Below are 22,412 nucleotides of genomic sequence, written 5' to 3' on the forward strand. Positions count from 1 at the left end.
TTGCCGTGTGAGCTTTCCTCCTGCAAGTTCCCGACCTTTAACCCTCAAGGTTGGGCATTGTGCTGATTCCAAGAAGCGCTAACCCTCCCTCCGTATCAAAATCCAATTCAACTAATGTACACCCAATGCCACCTTAATAAATTGAGTTTGTTTATAGTTAGGTACTCAGGCTACTGTGAGCAAGCAGACTTGTTTATTGACGAAACGAATTTAGGATAATGCCAGCGTTGAAATATTTCGAAATAAGAGGGATTACATTACCTTCCAAACCCGCGGTGTTCTATTTAGAATCTCTTTTAGCCAAAAAGCTTTTTATAGTGATAGTGGGGTTCTATAGTTGTCATGGACACAGTTATACGAGCCTGACCTGTAAGATTCTCTCCGCAGTGGGAGAGATCGGCATTTCTGGTTGTGGTTAAGGTAGGGTGAAAAAACATGTATTTTCAAAAATGGGGACGTTAACAGTGACTTTTTTTAGAAGATAGAGAGAAGGGAACACAAGGAACAATAAAAAATAAACCAGTCAAACAAAGCAGCAAAACAACGTGCCTGTTCCTGGCACCTTCCGTTATTCTCGCTGTTTTAACGAACGTTTTAGAGTTGAGTTTAAACAACCGCGTGGACCACGCCGTCAACGTCGACGCCGTGCGCTCGGTGACATTGTGCAGATAGCGTAATAAAACCGGTGCTCAACTTGTTGCACTCGGAGCGGCTCGAACAATGAGGGAAAGCCTCGTCACGGGCGGAACGTATGTGTTCTGAAGAGGAGTTCAGAGCAGAGCGGTTTTCTGCACAACAACCCGGTAAGATATAACCACTGCATGCCTCGATTCATTTCTGTCTTTCTACCTGTTGAGCTGAAGCTCTTGGGGCTTGTTGGTCTATACGTTGGCACGTTGTCTTGTGGTGTTATCCTCTAACTGTGTCCATATAAAAAGTGCAAAAGCAAACATTCCTTTCCGAAATGATATTCCCTTTACGCTGGCGTGCATTCGTCGGGGTTTGCTGAATTATGTGTCTGCGTTCTGTTTCTTTTTATCTGGTCTGTAAACGCTGTTTATGTTTCCTATCTATATTCCCATAATTACACTCCTTTGGCGGAACATATTTTGGTAAACTCGTTTCTTATTCCATCTACCCTACAAATCACTGGTTTCTCATCATGGTTTGGTTCGCAAAGAAAGGAAACAAAGCCAGATATGTTTTGTTTTGATTCATGCCCTAGCCAAAATGATGTGGTTTCGAGTTTTAAAATGTAATTGATTTAATTTAAATTCCTTTATATATATTTATATAAACATAAATGAGTGAAGTAGTCTCTTTTTGTATATCCAAAAGCGAAAAGGTCCTTCGTAAGGCTTCTGCTATGTGCTGCGTAGGCCAATGGTTTTGAACTCCACTCTTTTGGAATGCACCCCCCCTCCCTCGAATTAACAGAAAATAAATTACAAACTACTCTAGTCATCGCTTTCAGTTCTGAAAACTCATTATAATTAAAGGTCAAAAATATGGGAATTTTCTGTCATACTTGTTGGCATTCGTGCTACACGGAGAAAAGATCAACTCCTAAGAACAGCTGTGCTGAAGATGTCAAGACATGTGCGGATAGTTAATTCGTGCTGCCTGAGTAGTCCTGTCGCTTAAATAGTGGTTGTCGGTTCTGAGATGTTAAAGCTTTGTTTTTGGAAATACACAAATATAAAACAGTACATGGGGACTAGGGTAAGACCATGTATGTGTGTAGCTTATGACCTACAATATGTGTTTTTAAGGTGATTTATATAGATGTCATAACACCAGTAGACGCTCCTAGCCTGTCTTGAAATGCAGTTCATTGTGTTTCAGTTCGTCAATGCTGTTTTTCATTTGATGGGTTTAACCTGGTGAAAATGGACCAAAGCAGTTCCACCAGGTCTACAGCGACATCTGGAGGCTATGTCTAAAATGGATGGATTTATATGTATATTTTTGGTGTAAGGATTTGAAATGCTTTTTGTGTGTTTGTTTTAATGTGCTAATTAAGAAAACGGAGACAATTAAAGTCGACTTACACGAAAAGTAGTGTTTGTATCTGCGACTTATTTCGGTGCAAGTTATGCCCTCTAGCAATGTGCTAATTGGGCCCAGGCCTTGTCTCTGTTAATTCACATGTAATGCCCGTAACGTAACAATAACAGCTCGGACATTTTCCCTGCCGAGATAGCGGGGCTGGGCTGCACGGCACAAACGCACCGCATTTAGAATCACACCGCAAAAGCGAGGTTGCATTTTAAATACACACATATATAAGCCTAACAGTAAATCTAAACCTTAGTTGATTATGGTCACAAACAAAAAATCGAGATATAAAACACACAGATGGGAATTATTTTATATATCCTTCATCCAATTTCTATATCCGCTTTTAGGAAATAATGTGTGGCTGATAATTCCAGTATATAGGTAACACTGTTGATCGCACAAGTTGGTATATTAATATAAGACTACACTTCGCGATGCATGGCTTTAGTTATTCTACTTCTACCTAGGCCGTGCTGAATATTGCGAATTTCATTAAGATCTGTTCTGTACCCGTGCAGTCCCGTACTGTCCCGCAGCCTTGTGCCTTGAGTTTGTCCGTGGCGAGGTTGTCCAGGTGTCCTGGGTTCAACGGGCAAAGCAGCGGCATTCCCAGATCTTGTACATTCAGGCAATGCATTTCCTTTGCTGAAAACAATACCATCCCGATTTCAAATAATTCTAACACACTCCTCAAACCAACAATTAATTGGTTTTGTGGTGCATTATATTAGATTTTGTCTTAATCGAAAAGCCCCCTCCCTCAGAAACAATCCAAAACAAATCAACATATTATTCTTATTATTCTTATTCTTATTATTAAGAAATCAAGATTGTATTGCATTTAAAATAGTATATAGGCCAATCCATGCGAGTTCACCACTAACAATAGTTGGCCTGTGGATTATAAACGCACATGAAGTAGAATTATGAGGTATTAGTTTTGCTAATATATATTGATATATGAAAAACAAATTGAGAAACTATATATTGACCTACATTTGTAAATATTAAAATTGTCTGTTATTTATATTTTAATTGAATGTTAATTTGGGGGGGGGGGAAACGATGCTGTGCAAGATAAAATTATACATATTTGAACATCGGTGTGGTGTGTTTAAAAACGGGATCTATAAAATTTAAGATTTTTTTATTACATTGCTTATACCCTAAAATAAGTATTTCCGTATACAATTACTTTGTGTGGGGCATATGGCATGACTGTTTAAATGTTTATATATGTAAATATGATATATTTATATGCATATTGTTTTTGTTGGTACCATCTAAAAAATAATAATAATCCATAAGTATTTAACTTTCAAAGAATACATATGTGCTTTTTAACAAATACTTAGTTTATATATTTCTTACAAAATGGCTCACATGGCTAACACTTCCTGTACGAATTATAATCAACATAAACAATATACTTATTACACATTTTAACAACGCTGCCTTACACGTTATTTTTAAACTAGTCGGCCAATAATAATAATAGTAGTAGTAGAAGTTGTTCATAGAAAAAAGACAGTAGCGTAGTAGCTAAAGAAAATAAAACAGCAGGCAGAAGATTCGTCATTCACAGTAGCAGTTGGAGAATTATCTCCAACAGTAAACCGTAAACCTTACGGATATTTTGCTGCCTAGTCTACTTGTAAACAGGGCACAGTATTCTCCCATAGAAACAAATGAAGCATACATTTGCTTAATTGGGAAATGCGATACAATACGGTTTAGGAAATTGTACTTTGTAGTAAATAAATCTCCATCTGCACTGTATTTTGGAGCATTGCCATTTTTTATTGAGCTCCACACGAAAAATACAATTTTTATTCCACGGCCTTGAATGGAAGTATATCTTTAACCACAGATAACTATTACATGTTCGAGACAGAATTATGTTTGAGGTCTAAAACGAGAGTTACAACGAGCTGCTCAACTATTTGTTGAAAGAATCATGATTTCCCTTGACGTGCATTGTGCCAATGCATATTATTGGTTTAATTTAAAACCCACTGACAAACGAACAAGCAATTATTATTATTATTAATAATAATAATACAATAATAATAAAATATGTCCGGTAATGTATATGCAAGTCCTAAGTATATAGACACCTAAAGTATCAACAGATGTAATTTAAAATGAAAAGGGGACTGGTTTGTATTTTAATCTGGTTCATGGTGCTGGGTAGTCCGTGTCAGGAAAAAATGTAAATCTGTATCCTATTTTTATAATGAATTAAACATGTGAGTCTGAAACGAAGTCTCTGCATCTTGAATAAAACCAGCACTGCAGGAGGCGGAGTCCACATGAGAAGCTGCGATCTTATTGGCTGCCCCGCAGGAAGTAGCGTGCCAACATTTTTCTATTTGAAAAGCCAATTGAGAAGGACCCTTTTGCCTTCGCCAAAATATGTCCTAGCAATGTCATGCTCTGAAAGATCCGTTTTCACTGCTTTTTCTGTTAACTCTTTAATAAGCGGCGACCATAAAGAGCCCCCCTGCACCACCTATCAACTCGACAGTTTATCTCAGGACTGCCGAGCCCCAAATGACTGGGGATCTGTGCCAAGTCCAGTCATACCCGGCGAAATGAACCAACACCAGCACCAACACCAGCACCAGCAGTCGGCAATGGCTTTGCTTCCGCACCAGTTTCACCCGGGCTTGGTAAACTGGGGAGATCACTCCAGCCCCGGCCGGGTGCAGCAGGTCAGCGCTTGTCCCTATAGCGGCTCAAACGGAAAAGATGATTCCTCGTACTTCTATCTGGACTCGGATAAGCATTCAAAACCACTGCCAGACGTTTCCGCCTTCACCAGACTCGTGTCCGAGATGGGCTCTATGAGCAGCGCCGCAGGACACATCCAGGGCTACTTCCGTCCAGAGCAGTCCTACACTGGGCTCAAGCTGCTCGAGTACAGCGCCCAGGACCTGTCCCCAGTCAGCCACCCCATCCCGACCCACTCAGATACACAGCCGCTGTACAACCTGAGCTTCCCCTCGCAGCACTGCACAGACACAGATAGAAAACACGGGGGCGATGACCTAGCAGCAGTCTGCAACTCTGTCTGTCCACCTCAGAAAGTCAACGGCAGCAGCAGCAGCACCAGCAGCAACAACAACAACAACAACAACAACAAAAACAAGGAAGCTGTGGCCCCAGGTTTACTGCAAGAAAAGCCCCTCTCAGAATTTCCCGAGGGCGATAAAACTCCCAGACAGGACGCGCAAGGTGGGTAAATAGAAAAGGGCTGAGGGAGATAAAACCGAGCCATTGGCAATAACGACAGGAAAACACGATGCCTTTCGACCAAGACAAGGTGATTTTATAAAGGCTGTAAAGGAAGAGCTGGGAGAACAAAAAGGATGCCCGGGTACACAATTAATTTATTGCACTAAGGCGCTCTCAACAGGCTAAATTGCACTCCATATACCGCGCTCTGTACGAGATCAAAACAGCAGAAGGCTGCTTTGTGAACTGCCCCCGTGTATAGGGAGACTGAAGGTGCGCCAGTACTTTTGTCGTAGGTCTGCAACAGGAAAGCATTGTTGCGTCGAGGGTTTCTGCATCAGCTGTTTTTGCTTGTTGTGATTTTGCATGGCTGCATATAAATTAGTGATAAGATATGAAATACACACAATTGTTTATTTAACACAAGCCTGAAAAGCTATTTTTGTGTCGACGTGGTATTATTACAACCGTTGTGTTAACTGCGTTAATATACCCTGTATATGTATGTATGAGTAAATACATACATAATACATAAATTATATACACATACATAATACACTTCATAATATTCTCCATAAGGTAATCTGCAGATAGTATATACGAGTATATTTTCTATTGCATTGAACCGGGAAAGAACACAATTGTAAGATTTTAAAAATGCACTACATTGGTTTTAAATGTATGTGTATATACATGTGTATAAACTACGAACTCCAATTAATATAAACCTTATTGGAATGTAAATGTACAACATCGTTGGAATGCTCGGTATTTATTATTGTAAATTATATTCTGAGATTTCTGCTACACATGCACGTTATAGAGAATGTACAGAAAAATATAGTAAAAAATAAATGTGGAGTTTTCAATAGATATATCGACGGCAAATGGTTACGTAACTTAACTGGCAAATCAGACGAGTAAAACTAGAACAAGCGTGTGCTATTCGTTGTGAGAAAACAAGACACAAATGGTGCTGATGAAAAGGAATATGTTATGTGAAGAATAACAAAAACATTCCAGGAATTCAGAAATGCCATTATCTATATTTCCGAGCTGTGGCCAGTTATATATATTAATAATGTTTCATAACATGTATATGTTTAGTGTATGACAGGCCACAGAAGTCCATCCCTCATGCTGCTCATCTAGGAGCTACAGTAAAACCATTTGAGAAAGATTCCTACATATTTAAATTGAATCGCCTCTTGTAGCAAGGCCACACCATCGAAAGCACAACACAAAGACTCTGAGATGTTTGTATCTGACAACACACACACATCGACTCTTATCACATGTTAATTCCCAGTGCAAATGCAGACAGCAATCTGAAATAAAAAGAAACAAGATCTGCCTCAAAACATTGCGAGAAATATGACAATTATTTTGTAAATCTAATAGGATAAATCAGATTTTTTTTCTTACATACAATGCATCAGTAATGTCTTTGAGTTAGTACGGTGTAGTGTTTGTTATTGAACACTGCGCTCAAAGAGGGGCGTCAAAGTAAATGAAATTTAACTCAACACACTCGTGGCAATCTGCGCCGCATGTGAAATCCCACCGCCTGCTATGCTCGATTTGAGTCGCATAGTCACGACACATTGCCAGCTTCTTTAATGTGTGACGTTTATGTTTGGATTTCGAGTTTAATGTTTCGCAGCGTAAAACCCTTACCTCTTTCGGGGAAGTAATAACAATGATAATGCAAAAACATCTTATTTCTCACTTGGCAGAAGGCTCAAAAGGTGAGAATGCAGTAAGCGGCTGGCTGACAGCGAAAGCCGGAAGAAAAAAGCGGTGCCCTTATTCCAAACACCAAACCCTGGAACTGGAGAAGGAGTTCCTCTTCAATATGTACCTGACTCGAGAGCGCCGCCTGGAGATCAGCCGTAGCGTCAACCTCACGGACCGCCAGGTCAAAATCTGGTTCCAGAACCGGCGGATGAAACTGAAAAAAATGACCCGGGAGCACAGGACGAGAGACGCAACTGCGCATTTCTCAATTGGACGCTGAGCGAGCTGCGAAACTTGCAGTGTAGGTCCACAGAGCAGCAGCGGAGACAACGGCTGTTGTGCTCCACATTGGACTGACTGTGTAGAGAATAATCTGAAACTCAACATGGAATTGAGGATTCATTAACTGAAGATGGCCCATGTGCATGGAGATGTTTTCTCTTTATCTTAATTGTGTTTTTAGACTGAAGAACTTATGTTTGAGACGGGGGAGGTTCCTGTCAAGACCCTTCCCAAGCACACCCTGCAGTGTCACACACCTTATACAGCGGAGCACCTTACATATTTATTTATATTTTAAAAGTGACTGTTTTATTACGTGGTTAACCTTTATTTTTTGTCCCTGTTCTCTTCTGTTTTGTTTTTATTTTTTATTTTTATAACACTGGCTTCCCTTTCAAAGATGCCACACATTATTACTTTTAGATCTGTTTTCTGAAAATGTGTTTACACCAAAATGTTTTACGTATGAGCTATTGACAGTTGTTTTGTTATATTTAATAATACTGTTGTTTGTTTTAGTAACACTTTTAATTTTATTTCAGAAATTAAATATTTTTTCTCTATCCACAATGTAGTCACAGCGTTAGCGCCTCACTGAGAAGCACACGATGCAGCTTATATGTAATTTCTTTGAAACCCTTTTCCATACGACAGGTGGATATTTCCCTTTGCTCGATTATTATTAAGACGTCAATATAAACAGGGGGTAGAATCCGAGAAACAGAAAGCATGAATGTATTTTAATATTTATAGTAATTTGATATTCGTATGTTCTTAAAAAAATAATAATTGCATTAACATTTTAAAAAGTGCGTAATTTGATTCTGTAAATGAAGTTATTTTTTTCATGATTGTGCTGTAGTTTAAATTGTGGTGTATACGTTAACTGTTTTTCTTTACTTGCAACTGAGAGGATTTAATTATAGAATATTTTTTTCTTAATCGGTTTTTCTGTGTTTGTCAGATGTAGAGCAATTAAACCAATATAAAAAAATCCTTGCAGAATCTGAGCTCAATGTTACCATTTGTAATGTTTAATAATTATCTTAAAAGCAAATTCCCATATCTCAGACAATTCTAAACCGTGTAAACGTTTTGTTTGCTGTGTGGGATTGTACACACACACACACAAACACACACGCACACAACTTATTTCTAGAATAATGCGAAGTCATTTTAAACTTTGGTGTTTTTAAGAGAACGTTTTGAATGTGAAAGTTGGTAGAAAATGGGAGGGGGGTGGGGGTAGTGGGGCATAAAAAAATAAAAACGTAAAATCAAATAAAATGACGCATTTTTATTTTAGAAGCTGTAATACCAAAGACTTGTGCAGCGTTTTATTGTATGCAGTATTGCAAAATAAAGTTGTTTGTTAAGAACCCACTGCGGAGTTGCTGCAAACTGCTTCTTTGATCCTATTTTATAGCCTGCATTCAATGGCCAGCCTTTACCTCGTGATCGGGAATAAGTGTTCGAAGTTCAAAAGCAAGGCTAAAGTTTATTGAATTTCCGACGAGATGCGTTTATATAGCTAACTGTCCCGTCCAGACCTTTACACAGTCCCTGCGCAACAGAGCGCCGAGCGGCTCCCGGGAGGGTCAGTGGCTCCGACCAGCCTGTAGCCCATGCACTGAGGAAACGCTGTGAACTGGACAATCCGGAATGGTCTGTCTCGATGTATGTATGTGTGTATGTATTTATTTATTTGTGTGCATATATATGTATGTGTGTGTGTGTGTATGTGCATATATATATAAATACACACATTTCAAATACATATGTAAATAAAGGTAAATTATTACAAATCAGAGCTGCTACTCATACGATTTTATTAAGATGATCTTCCCACAGTTTTGACTCCTAAAGAGCAAATGTGTGTATGGTACGGCGTTTCATCCTTGTATTATTTGTATGTGTGTGTGTGTGTGTGTTTGACAACTTAACCTTATGTTTAGGTTTTAAAACTGTATTTTGTGAATATTGTAGAGACCATACATTTTGTTATGGTTCGTTTAGTATAAAATATATGTCAAATACGACCGGTAGTTTTGTCCCTTGGCTACAGTTGGATTATTATTTGGTATATTTTTGTCTGGAGTAAGGGTAATATTTTTCGACCCGCCATATTGAAAGCTCATGATGTGAAGCAACGGGTGTATCACTGGCTCGCAGTATTCTTGTATTCTTCACGAGTGAGAGAAATAGCTTCTGTATATTTGGGAAGGGTAACATAGTAAACATGTTTTGCTTTCGTTTTCCATTCAATACACGAAATATCCCCCCTGTTTCTACACTATCGTAGCTATAATGCATCTCATAGCTTTGAAGCCACACTGTATCCGTGCTAGATTGCATATGGTTTCAATTGACAGACCATAACTGACTTCCTCTCTTATCGTGCGCTGCTCTTTGGATGAACTAAACGTTTGATTCTAGTCCAGCCTGCATTCTACCTTCTTACTTTACCAAATTGCATTTTTTTTTATATAATCATTTTAAATTTAGATATTCAGAATTCACTGCTGGCTTTGTGGTATCATAGCAACTGTTCTCTAGGACCGAGGCCGGGGGGTGTAGATGACGTCACTCTTCAGGACTGTCCAATGGCTGCCCACGAACTGCCTGGGTTTGTGTAAATGTTCGCCTTTGAACCCGTGGAGAGTTGGAACTGCTGTGTGATTTAGGTAGTTTCATGTTGTTGGGCTGCAAGTTTTAAATCACAGGAACCTGAAACTGCCTGAATTACTCCAGTTATACACACCGAACCAGCCGCGTATGATGGAATGGAAAAAACGACAATTAACACGCACAACAAACACGACAACAAACCAAGAAAAAGAACCCGGCGTTCTGACATTCTTACTTGTATTTTGTTTATCGGGCTTATTTTTCTTTCAGAAACGCCTCTACACGAATTATAACAGTAACAACAGCTGTAATAACCCGAGTTACCTACAATATCCATAACCTAGGATTCGAAGTCGCCAAATGTATAGGTAGCCGATTGAAGCACCTGCATCTTGCTTCTGCACGGAGGCGCGATATTATTGTTTTGCTCATAATCACTGCATGTTTAAAACATTTCACAAACACACGGATTGCTTTTTAATATATATCATTAACAGGAATAAATTTACTTATTCGGAGTTAGCCGCCCGGTTTCGTGGTCTAAACTATAGCTCGATGAGAGAGACCGAGGGGGAGCAAAGCAAAACTGTTATAAATGTGTAAATGATAAATATTTTTGTTATTAATATATTATATAATATATATATATATATTATATCTTGGAAACTGTGATTTCTAGCAAGAATGTCGAATAATTACACTGAAATCACTGAAAAGTTAAGTTCTTATTAGACTATTTCCGGATTCTTGGGGTTGATATTGAGAAAGAGCTATTTAATGGACTTCCAAGAATATATTTATGGCGAGGGGGCGGAGAAAAACAACAACAACAACCAACAATTAAATGATCCCGTACCGAGACAAAGAGAAACTACGAGGATCCCTCATGTAATTAATTAATTAAATAAATAAATAAATTAAGTATATATTCAATGCAAAAGCGTGCTTTACTGGATGGAGCTACGTAGTAGTGTATACAAATTAGGCACTGATGTGTTTGAAATGCATACATTAATGACTATAATAATTATTGGACATCGCCTGTGCCCTGAGCTGAATACCTGCTTGGAAACAAATACAGTGCTACGGTATGAAGCAATATCTCCTTGAGGCGGCCTTTCGCAATCTCCGGGGCCGCCACAAAGGGAACCATATGTAGCATTTTATATGCGGAGCGGGACTGTGTTCAGGCCGTGTTCAGTAGGTTCCAATACATTTCTTTTAGAAGTTGGATGAGCTGAGGTGCAAGACGCGTTCCTTGATTTCATTGTGATGCGGTTCTTGTTGTATGTGTGTTTAGCGATAAAAGTCGAATACAGAGCAAAGATGTGTAAAATTAATTTTGCGCAGAGTGGCACCTGGCTTACTGAGGCTTATTAAATAAGTTCTACCTCTTACTACAAATATGCCGGCCGAGCATTTAGACAATAACACTCATAATATTCAACTGGGTTTCACTGTTCTGAAAAACAAGATATATTGGGTACTGTTGTATGGAAATACTACTACTACTACTACTACTACTACTACTAATAATAATAATAATAATAATAATAAACTCGGATTATTATTATTATTATTATTATTATTATTATTATTATTATTATTATTATTATATGTTCATAGCTGGAACGAGGGACCTTTTGGTACCGAACATACTAGAATATAGATTTGCTTATATATTTTTTCTGTTGCAACAATAATATAATAACCACATGTTGTTCTTTGTTTTTTTATTTCATTTTTTATTCAGGTTTCTTTTTGCAGTGATATAAGTAAGAGTTCTTCGGACTCTGTTCTTTAATTAAAAGTGATAGAAACATAAAATAGTATTCATTGTCATTTGTCCTCCCAGTTTGATGATGATAAAATTGACTATATACACAATTACAGAAGTGTGCTGTCGACATTATTGTTTTTTATAGACTCGCCTGCACACCCCACAGAAAGCGGCACAATTTGCTTACGGCAAGATTGATTTTTTTTTTTTTTTTTCAATTTTGTAAAGAATATTTAAATGAAAAATTATGATGATTGTAGTAGTGGTATTTGCCTTAAACATTTAAACAACTGAAACATGTAACGAGCATTTAAGAATAAGAAATACCACCGATGGCTATATCTTTTTTGTATCATTGATTTTCCATACGACCAAGAAAATATTATAAACAGAATATTTATATATACGGTGTGTGTATGTGTATAGATATAGATATGTATATAGATACACATACACACACAAACTCACAGTAAGTATAGTATAAATATTCTGTTTTAGAATATTTTCTTGATCGTAACGAGAATCTCCACCAGACTAAAGGGCTGCCCCCTGTTAAAGTTGTCAGACATAATTGCGCCTTGCAGCATGCACTTATATATACATACTTATTGTTGATTATGTAACCCTCTGCGATTAAGGTTTTAAGGTGCGTTGCGCTTTGTGGTTGGTAAAATGGAGGCAAACCTGAGCCTAGAGAACATGCAGCCCTGACCTTTGACTTCAGTCTAAATGTCAAAGGTCACCACATTTGGACTTCAGCTACAACTTCATCCACAACCCTGTAGCTACAACCCTGTAGTATCTCAGCATTATCATTTTAAACTGTAAATGTGTTTCAATATGAATAAACTGCTAAACCACTGTATTGTCATCATTGACTCCACTTTACTTAATAGAATGTATCACTCTCCTTTCGTTTTCACGTTTACGTTTTTATTTTGTATTTATGAATGCTGTTTACCTTTCTTTTTATTTGACTTCTAATATTATTGTATCTGTTTGTACCTCTCCTTACATTTATTAATTAACTAACTACATTTAATTATGGGGACGTGTTATGTAGGTTTATTGGCACTCCACGTTATCTTTTTCAGATGACAGGAACAGATTCGTCCTTTCACTGCACGTGTATTTTTTTAACCCATTGTTGAGAATAGAATTGACAATATTTGGATTAAATTGCAATATCAATTTTAACCCAGCATATGGAGAGTGAGGTTAATCACATTTATTATTCGCACGATGCTTCTCCTATTAACATATACTTCTGAGATTCAGGAAGTCGTATCTTTTGCTTGGTTATTTTGAACTCACTGGAGTTTTAAATTAAACAGCGTAGGATAAACTCTTTTTCATGGTCGATGCGAAGCAGTGAACGTAGCCTATATATCCGGTCAATGGTAACGTTTTCACAAAGACGCGAAAGCCGTTTGTCTGCCAAGAGCAGGTCTGAAATTCCACTTGGCTATTTTGTTTTAATAAAACATGTCAGAATCCGAATTTCCCTGTATCCCCTGTCATTCAGACATGAATAGTTATTTATTGCATTTCTCTACGAGAAAGCCGTGAAGGCAGCTTTATGACAGCCCATTTAAACGGTTATAAAACACCCGAGCATAATCATACAGCATATAATTTTACTCGTTTACCTCTTTTTATGCTTGGGGGACATGTGTGTTCCGTGCTCACACACTGTACTAATTCTTCAGAGAGAACGTGGCTCCTGAAACAGGCAGGAATTTCCTAGTGCGCTCTGCACAGCGCTGTTCTGTGGCTTTGTGCATGGAAAACGAACTAATCAACAAGCCTGTTCTCCAGAAGGGTAAAAATAATATCGAAGTGGAAAGGAATATAAATATATTTGTAGAAGTAAAAAAGTATTTATCAAAATAACAACTAACCCAGCTATATATAAACCCATATATTCACGAATATATGTGTATGTGTGTGTGTGTGTGTGTGTGTGTGTGTGTGTATGTACGTATATATATATAGATATAGATATAGATATATAGATATATAGATTAGATACATAGATAGATATAGATATAGAAATAGATACCTCTCCTAGCTTTTTGTGATATGGTGCCTGCAATATACAGAAGCTTAAACTGTAATATGAGCTACAGAATTACGGAACGTTTTACAGCGATCACCAAAGTGAAAAGAGAATCTCAAAGTGAGTTCAATATATTTAGCTTATGGGTAGATTTCTTGTTTCTTGTAGCCTATTTATTTATATCACGGTATGTATTGTTATGCAATGTTTAATATATTATTATATATTTCTAGATGTAATTAATGTTGTAGCTTTTAAAATAAATGCATTCAATGAATGGACTTCGAAGCGGCAGTCCCCTCTATTAGAAAAAAAACAAAGCATCACTTTTTTCCTCAAGAATCAGCGGGCATTATTTAATGACTATGCAGCAGAAGACCCACACTCTTAACGAGTACATTTAACAAATCGAGAAAATTACAATTATTAAACATAGGTGCGTGCAAAATACAACAGAGAAAGCTGCTACAGGGTTGCATACGGGCCGTGGGGACTTTGAAAGTCAGGACACTGAATAAAATGGTGCCCAGAGCGCCGGGGGAGAGCTGGAAGCGGCCCCGGCTGCACGGGATTCGCTCAAATGTGCCAAATCGTTCTCGTTAGGTGGTGAAGACATCCGAAATATTTCAAACTTTCTCCGAATGCCGAGCTGACAAACCCCTTCTTCTCCTCCCTGTACCGATGTGAGAGGACTACATCTCAGCGCGAATCATTTTATTTTCCTTTGCTGTGGTCTTTGTATGTTTGCATTTAGTGAAAGTTTTTTTTTTTAATAATGGAATGCTAAAACAGTGCCATTTATGGCCCGCGCCACAGGCAGTATATCAAGTCTATAAAAATCAAAGCTGCCCGATGTACTTTTTATTATAGTATTTAACTACTGACAAAAAGATTTTTAAGTAGTTTCTTCCATAAATACAAGGGAATGCCATGCGTTAGCGTTTAACGTGCTTGTAAAGAAAAATGACAGTTAATTTTCGAATAAAGTACTTTTTATTTGACTCAGCTCTGCAGCCTCGAACCTTCTTGCGAGTTTTACCTAAAATTCTAGAATGGGAACATTTATGATTGTTAAAAATCATCCGATCACATTCTCAGACAGAGTGAAAGAAAAGACAGAGAGAATGCATTATTTTTTTATGGAGAGAATAACGCATTTATGTAGAATTTTAACATCTTAATTGCTTTTAACAGTGCTCCAAAACCTAACGACCAAGTCACTCCATAATATCCCAGCACGTTTTTTACATATGTATTCTGAAACTAATTAAGCCGCATATGCGTACATCTTCCCATTCAGTCTCGAATACATAGTGGATGCTTTGTGGAAAGGATTTTGGAAATAATTTTGAAGCAATGCATAATTTAGGTGCATATTTCTCCAAAGTGTTTATATATGCACGGGTATACGCGCTGAGAGCTATTTTGCATATTGCATAAACAAGGCAAATTATAAAAAAAAAAAAAATATGGATAGCGCGAGAAGAGGACTGCTCCGCGCTGCCCCTCGGCGGAGTGATTTACGCCTCATTGACGCTTTATCAGGCACACGAAAAAAGTCTGACCAATCATTTCGCTGGGAGCGCACAACACGGCAACCCAGCTGTACTTTGTTGGCTAGGAAGTTGAGAAGGATAGTGTACAAATCTAGATCTGTCCTGCATATTTTTTCCCTTCAATGAACCGTGCTTTATATAATGTCTGAGAATGTCCATTTCTGGAACTCTTAGCAGTTACTATGTTGATTCCATCATAAGTCACGAAAGCGAAGATCCGACTTCAGCCAAGTTCTCCAATGTACAGTATTCAAGTTCCAGGCAGCCCGGAGGACACAGTGAGCATCCCGAATTTCCTTCCTGCAGTTTCCAGCCTAAACCTCCTGTTTTCGGCGCGTCCTGGAGTGCTTTCAATCCCCACTCGGCTAATGGGTTACCCGCGGTCTACCATCCCTACATCCCGCCTCAGGCTGCCCCCTCCTCGGACACTAGGTACCTGCGCACTTGGCTCGATTGTGCCCCGAGAACTGAGCCCCTGGCCGGACAGGGGCAGGTCAAACTAGAGCCACTGCTGGGACACCTCGGCGAGCCCCCAAAAACCGGGGGACAGGAGTACAGTTTGGAGCCTTCCTCGGCCAGGGAGATTAATTCCAATCAAGGCTCCGGCTTCGAGGACAATAAGGATATTTGTGAAGGCAGCGAGGACAAAGAGGGTCCAGATCAAAGTAAGTTATAAAACGAGGAAGTAAACAGTCTGTAAAGCGTTAAGAGACTGCCATAAAACAAGAACAAAGCGACGCAAGCCACAGAAAAACACGCAGCAGTCTGCATTCACTAAAAGTTAGTTATTCTGCATTTTCTTTCTGTATCTCTGTCCTAGACATTGTATCTATGTATGATTTTTTTTTCTTTCAAACTCATAATCGTCTTAACATTTATCCCTCTGGGTTGCTTCTGTGCTTGCCTCCGTGTCAGACTCGCTCCACTGCAGAGCTGCTCAGTTACACGTTGTTGTCAATTTCTGATGCACGTGTTCGCGTCTCTGCTTCTTGGTATACGTGTTTATTTTATAATCTAATTATTATTATTATTATCAGTATTATTAATAATAATAATAATAACGCATGGATGCTTAAGTAACTAAATATTTCTGAGCTCAAATGAAATAGTTCGCACTTGGAGAGCTGAGCATCTCCGTACCTTCTTAACCTTAAGATCTGTTGTTATTGATATGTTTATAAATCATACCAGAAGGAGCAGAATAACTGAAGCACGTATTTCTGTTTTAACATGAGAAAAATACATATTATTATTGTTGGTATTATTATTATTGTTATGAGTAGTAAAGTAGAAGTATTCGTATTATATGAATTCTAAAAGCAGAGAATGACGCACAGCAAAGTCTTTGGATTTCGTCCAGGGTGTTGGACATGTAAGTAATTGTGATGGAAAATGGGCACTTGTGTGTTTTTGGAATGTATACGCTGACATGCAACTCAGTCATTAGGAATCCTGGAGAGGAAGTTCACAATAGCGAGGCCAGAATGTGGGAGATGATAGCATTCTCTATTCCCTGAGCAGATTTATTTGGAAATATTTTCCCATGCAGAGCAAATATAGGCTTCTCACAATCGTGTCTATTTCTACATTTTGTATTTCGTGCAACACCAACATTTTACCCATTGGGGTTCGATAGCCCTAAGTTGTTCGAAAAGTTACCTGCTTACTAAGCAGAAACAAAATAAAATGTGAGATTGTAATAGTGCTACTGTGTACTGCTTGGCTGGGTGTGATTCATTAGGCCGTTCTCTGTGCAGGGCTACAAGCGATGAGCTTGCGACTGCGAAAAGCCATTGAAGAAATGCTTACGAATTTGACATATCTTCTACACCATTGTATGTCTATATATCTAAACAGCAGAGTTTTTTTTATGTTACTAGAATATACTGAAATCATACATGGCTGCTATTTAAAACGGAAGGACCAGTATATTTGGACTGCTGGCCCTGTTCGGTTTCCTTCGCTGCTGATCAGATGTAAACCCACGACGATTTTAATTCACGAAATTGACTCATGGAACATGGAACCTAATGAACAAGGAGCTACAGAAATCCCCATTGTGCTGCGCTGGGCGAGACTCCAGAATAAACTACAGGGCAAAAGCAATGAAGCTGGGAATTACACGTTCCTCTTTATGCTTGCAGTGGCCCATAAGTGAAAAACCTTATTGCCCCTGAAGTTTATTAAGTTATAAGGGGAGCAGACATTCCCATTAAAAATGTGCTATGTGGGCTCTATGGGACACAGTTCTCCGAAACAGATAGATGTAATATAATGTAATCTTAATGTTCAGAAAAGTAATATACTGCTGTCTTAATTTGATAGGGCTGTTACTGAGAAATTTCCAGCAAAATGATAGATTCTTACAGCATTGCCAAAAGCAGGGCTGCGTTATTTCCAGTCTTTTTTATCAGAATATATACAGCTGGTAGTTATTGCTATTTAACATGTTAAAATAGGCTATTTATTATTATTATTATTATTAGTAGTAGTAGTAGTAGTAGTAGTAGTAGTATAGTAATTATTTGTGTTATTAGTAATATTGTGAAACCATTTGCTTGTTTAAAACAATATTTTTCAGCAAGCTGAAAATACTTGGCTATGCGTTATTACTGTGCAGAAACACACTAATGGGTGGCCAGGTAATGTGTTAGTTGACGCGCAGAAGGATCCCTGTGGGGGTTTGTCCCGGTCCTAACCCAACAACAACTGACTTATTACGGATCTGGATTCCCTTAGCAAATGTGCTCCAGCTAAAGGTGGACAGGCCCCATTCAAACGGCAGAGAAATACCTCGCCATCCTGTGCTGTGTTAATATTTGTTTCTGTGCAACAGAGAGTACCGTCTCTCGCGTTGACAAGCCACTGCGGGCTTAGGTGCTTTAAACATATTGGTGTCGCTGAACAGTTAATGATCTAGTCAGAAAAATATAAGCCCCGGAGCAGTTTGAAATACTGCACTTCGACCCCTAGATGCGTGTACTGAAGTGAGAGAATGATTGGGAAAACCTTTTTGATGCTTCGTTCTCCCAAAAGAAATGTCGGATTCATTGCAGTGTTCACTAGATAATAATATTAAATAAGGCCAGTGCAGAAGCAGAAATGTTATATTTAGACCATGCGGCATTCCTCAGAGCGACATGACGAGAGTGCAGCGTCTACTGGGACAGACTGTTCATTGAAATCGACAGCATATTCTCCAAAAAAGGACACAATTGTATGGAAAGAGCAACTAAATATTTCAACAGGGAGTATTCCTGTGTGGGTTTCCTAGGTACCACGCAGCACAGCCATTGCTCGACGCCTGTGCGTGTCAGCAGAGAGAGAAGCAGAACATACATCAGACCGTCCTGTGAAAGAGAAGGGGTTCTCCTTCAGGCCTTCAACGTGTTTTGGGGGAATGTGTTCCTGTTGAGAGGACTTGAGCTGTTTAGTCTGTGAAGAGACTGGGTAAACTGCGACAGTGTGTTGCACCAGTGACGTTTATGAGAGCCTCCCTCGTTCTTTGTGTTTTTATGATGTTTCAAAGCTTGTACTCCGTAAGAGATGCCTAATCTCCATGTTACACTTACCCCACCTAATGGTACTGATTTCACCAGGCAATGCCCATTGTTATTAACTTGTTTCTAATGATACAAATATAAAGCACAGTAAACAAATGACCACTTCCGAACTGAACATTGAACGCTTCGGTTAGCATTATAGCGCCTCATTTATGGATTCATATTGTTGCGTTTATGCACAGTGGCGGATGTAAGCTTACATATGTAACAAGGGGGTTCAAAACCAAATAACTCGCCTAAATCTGAGCCTTTACAATGAGCTGTAGTTTATACAGCTTTGAGGAGTGTGTGTGTTGTGTGTGTTTTTCTCCATACGTTTTATGATGTTTCACCAGAAACAGACCCCCCACCCCCCAGCTGTAGTCAGCTATCCTTACGTATCCGTCCCACTGGCTTCCTTACCCTGTATCTATATCATATTCACATGTATTATATAGACATCTTCATCATACCCAGACATTGTTTTAATGTTATTTCTTGTGCCTACAGCTAACCCCTCTGCCAACTGGTTGCACGCCCGCTCCTCCAGGAAGAAGAGGTGCCCGTACACCAAATACCAAACCCTGGAGCTCGAGAAGGAGTTCCTCTTCAATATGTACCTCACCAGGGACCGGCGGCACGAAGTGGCCCGCCTGCTGAACTTGACTGAGAGACAAGTGAAAATCTGGTTCCAGAACCGCAGGATGAAAATGAAGAAAATGAACAAGGAGCAGCCTAAGGATTAGAGGGACGGGACACAAGAACAAAATCAACAGCACGGATCGTCGCCGGTGTTTATTTGTGACAGTGGTGTTCTTTCGTTCAATCATATCATTTGTTCTTTGTTTCACCCCTACCCCCTTTTTTGACATATAATCATGATCTCAGTATTAGGAATTGTTCGTCTGTTTTTCGTATTTTGATTGTTTCAGCATTCCTATTTGGATTGTGCCCCCACCCCAATAAAAATAATTTAAATTAATAATAAAACTAATAATAACGATTAAAATCAAAACAATAGCAATCGTATGGGTCTTGATATAATACATGTTTCTTAAATCGGTCTTTACTCGGCTTGTTGAATGTGTACGCCGTGTTGTTTTTCAGGAGCCAGGGGGGCTGTACCCGGAATTCACAGAGCCAGCGACCGTCTATACAAATAAATTAACTTTTATTTGAAAGAGTCTGTTACAAATAGCATTGCTTTCACAAGAATATCGTTTCTGAAATGATTAAATTAAAATCAATAATACTTCTACCAGTGACGTAACCCTTTCCTATTATTAGTATTGTTACTATTATTATTAAGTTCATTCGCACAGACCTGAGTTATATTGTAATAGGCCCTCTGCAATCTGTGTCTTTTCTCATTTTAAAAACCTGCCTTATCGCATGAATTCCGAGGTCCAATGCTAACCTTTATGTACTGATTTTACAGTATAGGAAGAATACATTGCGATTATTTCCATCAATATAATTAAGTTAGTTTATTTTTAAGTATTTAGCTTGATTTCGTGTTCTGTGTGACTGTAGGCTTATTTAATTTAGTTTGTCAACACCTTGGAAAAGAGAGTTGTTTTTTATTATTGCTATTTAATTTTTTAAAATACACTTTATTGTCAATGGGACCATAATCAAGCGCACGGCAGATATAGCGGGCAAATTTACGATTTTCATTTTACATTTAAAGGGTTGTGAATACAGTACAATGCAAATTAGTAATCCGAATATTTAAAAATTAATTCTAACTCAACCCAACGCCTCTTTTTACGCAGAGAATGGGTCAACTGTGCACATTGTCATGGGAATATCATATCGTAGTTGCTTACTAATTTAGCGGCACCTGTAGTGTATATTTATTTAAAATTAATTATGATCAAAAAGGATGGTAAGGCGAAATGGGAGGAGCAGTGTTTGCTTAGTTGTTTGTTTTAATTAGGCCTATTGAATGTGCTAGTGAAACAGGGCAAGGTTGGATATATCCGTAACTATTATAAATTTTCCTTTTTTTAATACAGAAAAGACTCGTCGCGTTTTGTAAAGGAGTACAATGTTTACATTAAGAGTCATCATGAATGAGTATTTCTCATTGTCAATGTTTAAACGTATATAATTTCTGTATGTGTTATTTACAAACCGGAGAAACAAACCGTGTTCACCACTTCGAGAGATTCACATAGGAAAGCGACTGTAGGGTACTTTTGTTTTCTAATTTATTGTAAATAGGCGAATAAGCTCAATCCTTTCTATTGCTATGCGTTTTATACTCTTTAGTTTTGGGGCCGGGGAGGAAAGTTATACTTGAATGAAAATTTAGAAATAAAGTGTCTCGTTTTACATATTGTTTACATTTTTTTTTTTTATATGAATGCTCTAGACTGGTGTCGTTTTGTTACCATTAAAAATGCATTATATTGTTCGTGTCCTTTTATATCTATAAATGTGTTTTCTTTGTTTAATAAACAAATCCTGGAATGGTGCTCATGTACAGAGTATGAATCTTTACGCGTCCTAAGAGTTTGTCTTTTCCTTCGACTTTTATGTATAATGTCTGCAAAACATAGGACGCCATTATGTGTGTAAAGGCGCCTACACAACCTTTACTGCATCCTCGCCAAATTGCCCCTTGCCACGGCTTCCCCTGTTGTACGACTGTATGGTCCTGAGCTCAAACCAGGACCAGAGATCCCGGGATCACTTTTGTAGGAGAGGATTAAGTCGTGATGATTGAGATCCCTTAATTTCCCTTAGTCTACCAATGCTTACCAAGGAGGAGTCGAGTTATCTGTATTTCTAAGCTGCAATGACACTGTAAATGCTGGATTCGTAATAAACTGTTTACATCTAACACTCTGTCAAGAGTTCTTGTGGTTATTATTATTATTATTATTATTATTATTATTATTATTATTATTATTATTATTATTATTATTATTGGTAGTAGTTGTAGTAATATTTCTACAGCCATTATTGTTGTTGACAATGAGGCCTTTCAAAGTATTAAATATAAGGCATAATACATAATACTAAAACAAGGATCAGATAGTCAACAAACAGAACACCCAGTCGTTTGTTAAATTGAAACAAATATGTAAGGGCGACGGCTTCAACATTTTCCAAAGACTGTGAGAATATTGACTAAGGCAGAAGCATCACAAATTATAGCTGTGTGATGCTTTCATTTGCACACGATATAAATATGCCCCTGCCTGTGTGTCATTTGTGTTTCAACTTAATTAGGCGCATGTGTTTCAAATATGTGTTCGTGCATCGGAACATTTGTGTCGAATTTTAGATAATGGAATGGCGACACACAGAGAGCGAGTCTCGGATGGTCTCTCCAAGAGGTTTCTTAGATGCACTGTTTTATTTGCGCCCTATACAGAACCACTCGGCATTTAATACCTTCATAGAATAATGCTCGCAACCAGAGTAAACAATACTGCAACAATGCCGTTTATAACCTCATACTTTTTGTGTATTATTATCACCTTTACTGTTATGTATTATTGATTGTGCTGCACGTTAAA

General features: G+C 38.3%; 2 protein-coding genes across 2 annotated transcripts; both read left to right on the forward strand.

Moving 5' to 3' along the window:
* Positions 1-4,484: 4,484 nt before the first annotated feature.
* Positions 4,485-8,639, forward strand: hoxb10a (homeobox B10a). Its single transcript, XM_066698801.1, has 2 exons — positions 4,485-5,298; positions 7,035-8,639. The coding sequence occupies exons 1-2, from the start codon at positions 4,488-4,490 to the stop codon at positions 7,313-7,315; spliced, it is 1,092 nt and encodes a 363-aa protein (XP_066554898.1). The 5' UTR covers positions 4,485-4,487; the 3' UTR covers positions 7,316-8,639.
* Positions 8,640-15,348: 6,709 nt separating this feature from the next.
* Positions 15,349-21,735, forward strand: hoxb9a (homeobox B9a). Its single transcript, XM_066698802.1, has 2 exons — positions 15,349-16,005; positions 19,393-21,735. The coding sequence occupies exons 1-2, from the start codon at positions 15,492-15,494 to the stop codon at positions 19,626-19,628; spliced, it is 750 nt and encodes a 249-aa protein (XP_066554899.1). The 5' UTR covers positions 15,349-15,491; the 3' UTR covers positions 19,629-21,735.
* Positions 21,736-22,412: the final 677 nt, after the last annotated feature.

The sequence above is a fragment of the Amia ocellicauda genome, chromosome 3 (genome assembly GCF_036373705.1).
Source record: "Amia ocellicauda isolate fAmiCal2 chromosome 3, fAmiCal2.hap1, whole genome shotgun sequence".
In the NCBI taxonomy this organism is placed as follows: Eukaryota; Metazoa; Chordata; class Actinopteri; order Amiiformes; family Amiidae; genus Amia; species Amia ocellicauda.

What these genes read in the sequence shown, in the direction of transcription:
- hoxb10a (XM_066698801.1), top strand. Translation starts at nt 4,488, where the DNA reads ATGTCATGCTCTGAAAGATCCGTTTTCACTGCTTTTTCTGTTAACTCT. An exon ending in TCCCAGACAGGACGCGCAAG is followed by an intron (nt 5,299 to 7,034) that starts GTGGGTAAATAG and finishes CTCACTTGGCAG; the next exon opens with AAGGCTCAAAAGGTGAGAAT.
- hoxb9a (XM_066698802.1), top strand. Translation starts at nt 15,492, where the DNA reads ATGTCCATTTCTGGAACTCTTAGCAGTTACTATGTTGATTCCATCATA. An exon ending in CAAAGAGGGTCCAGATCAAA is followed by an intron (nt 16,006 to 19,392) that starts GTAAGTTATAAA and finishes TTGTGCCTACAG; the next exon opens with CTAACCCCTCTGCCAACTGG.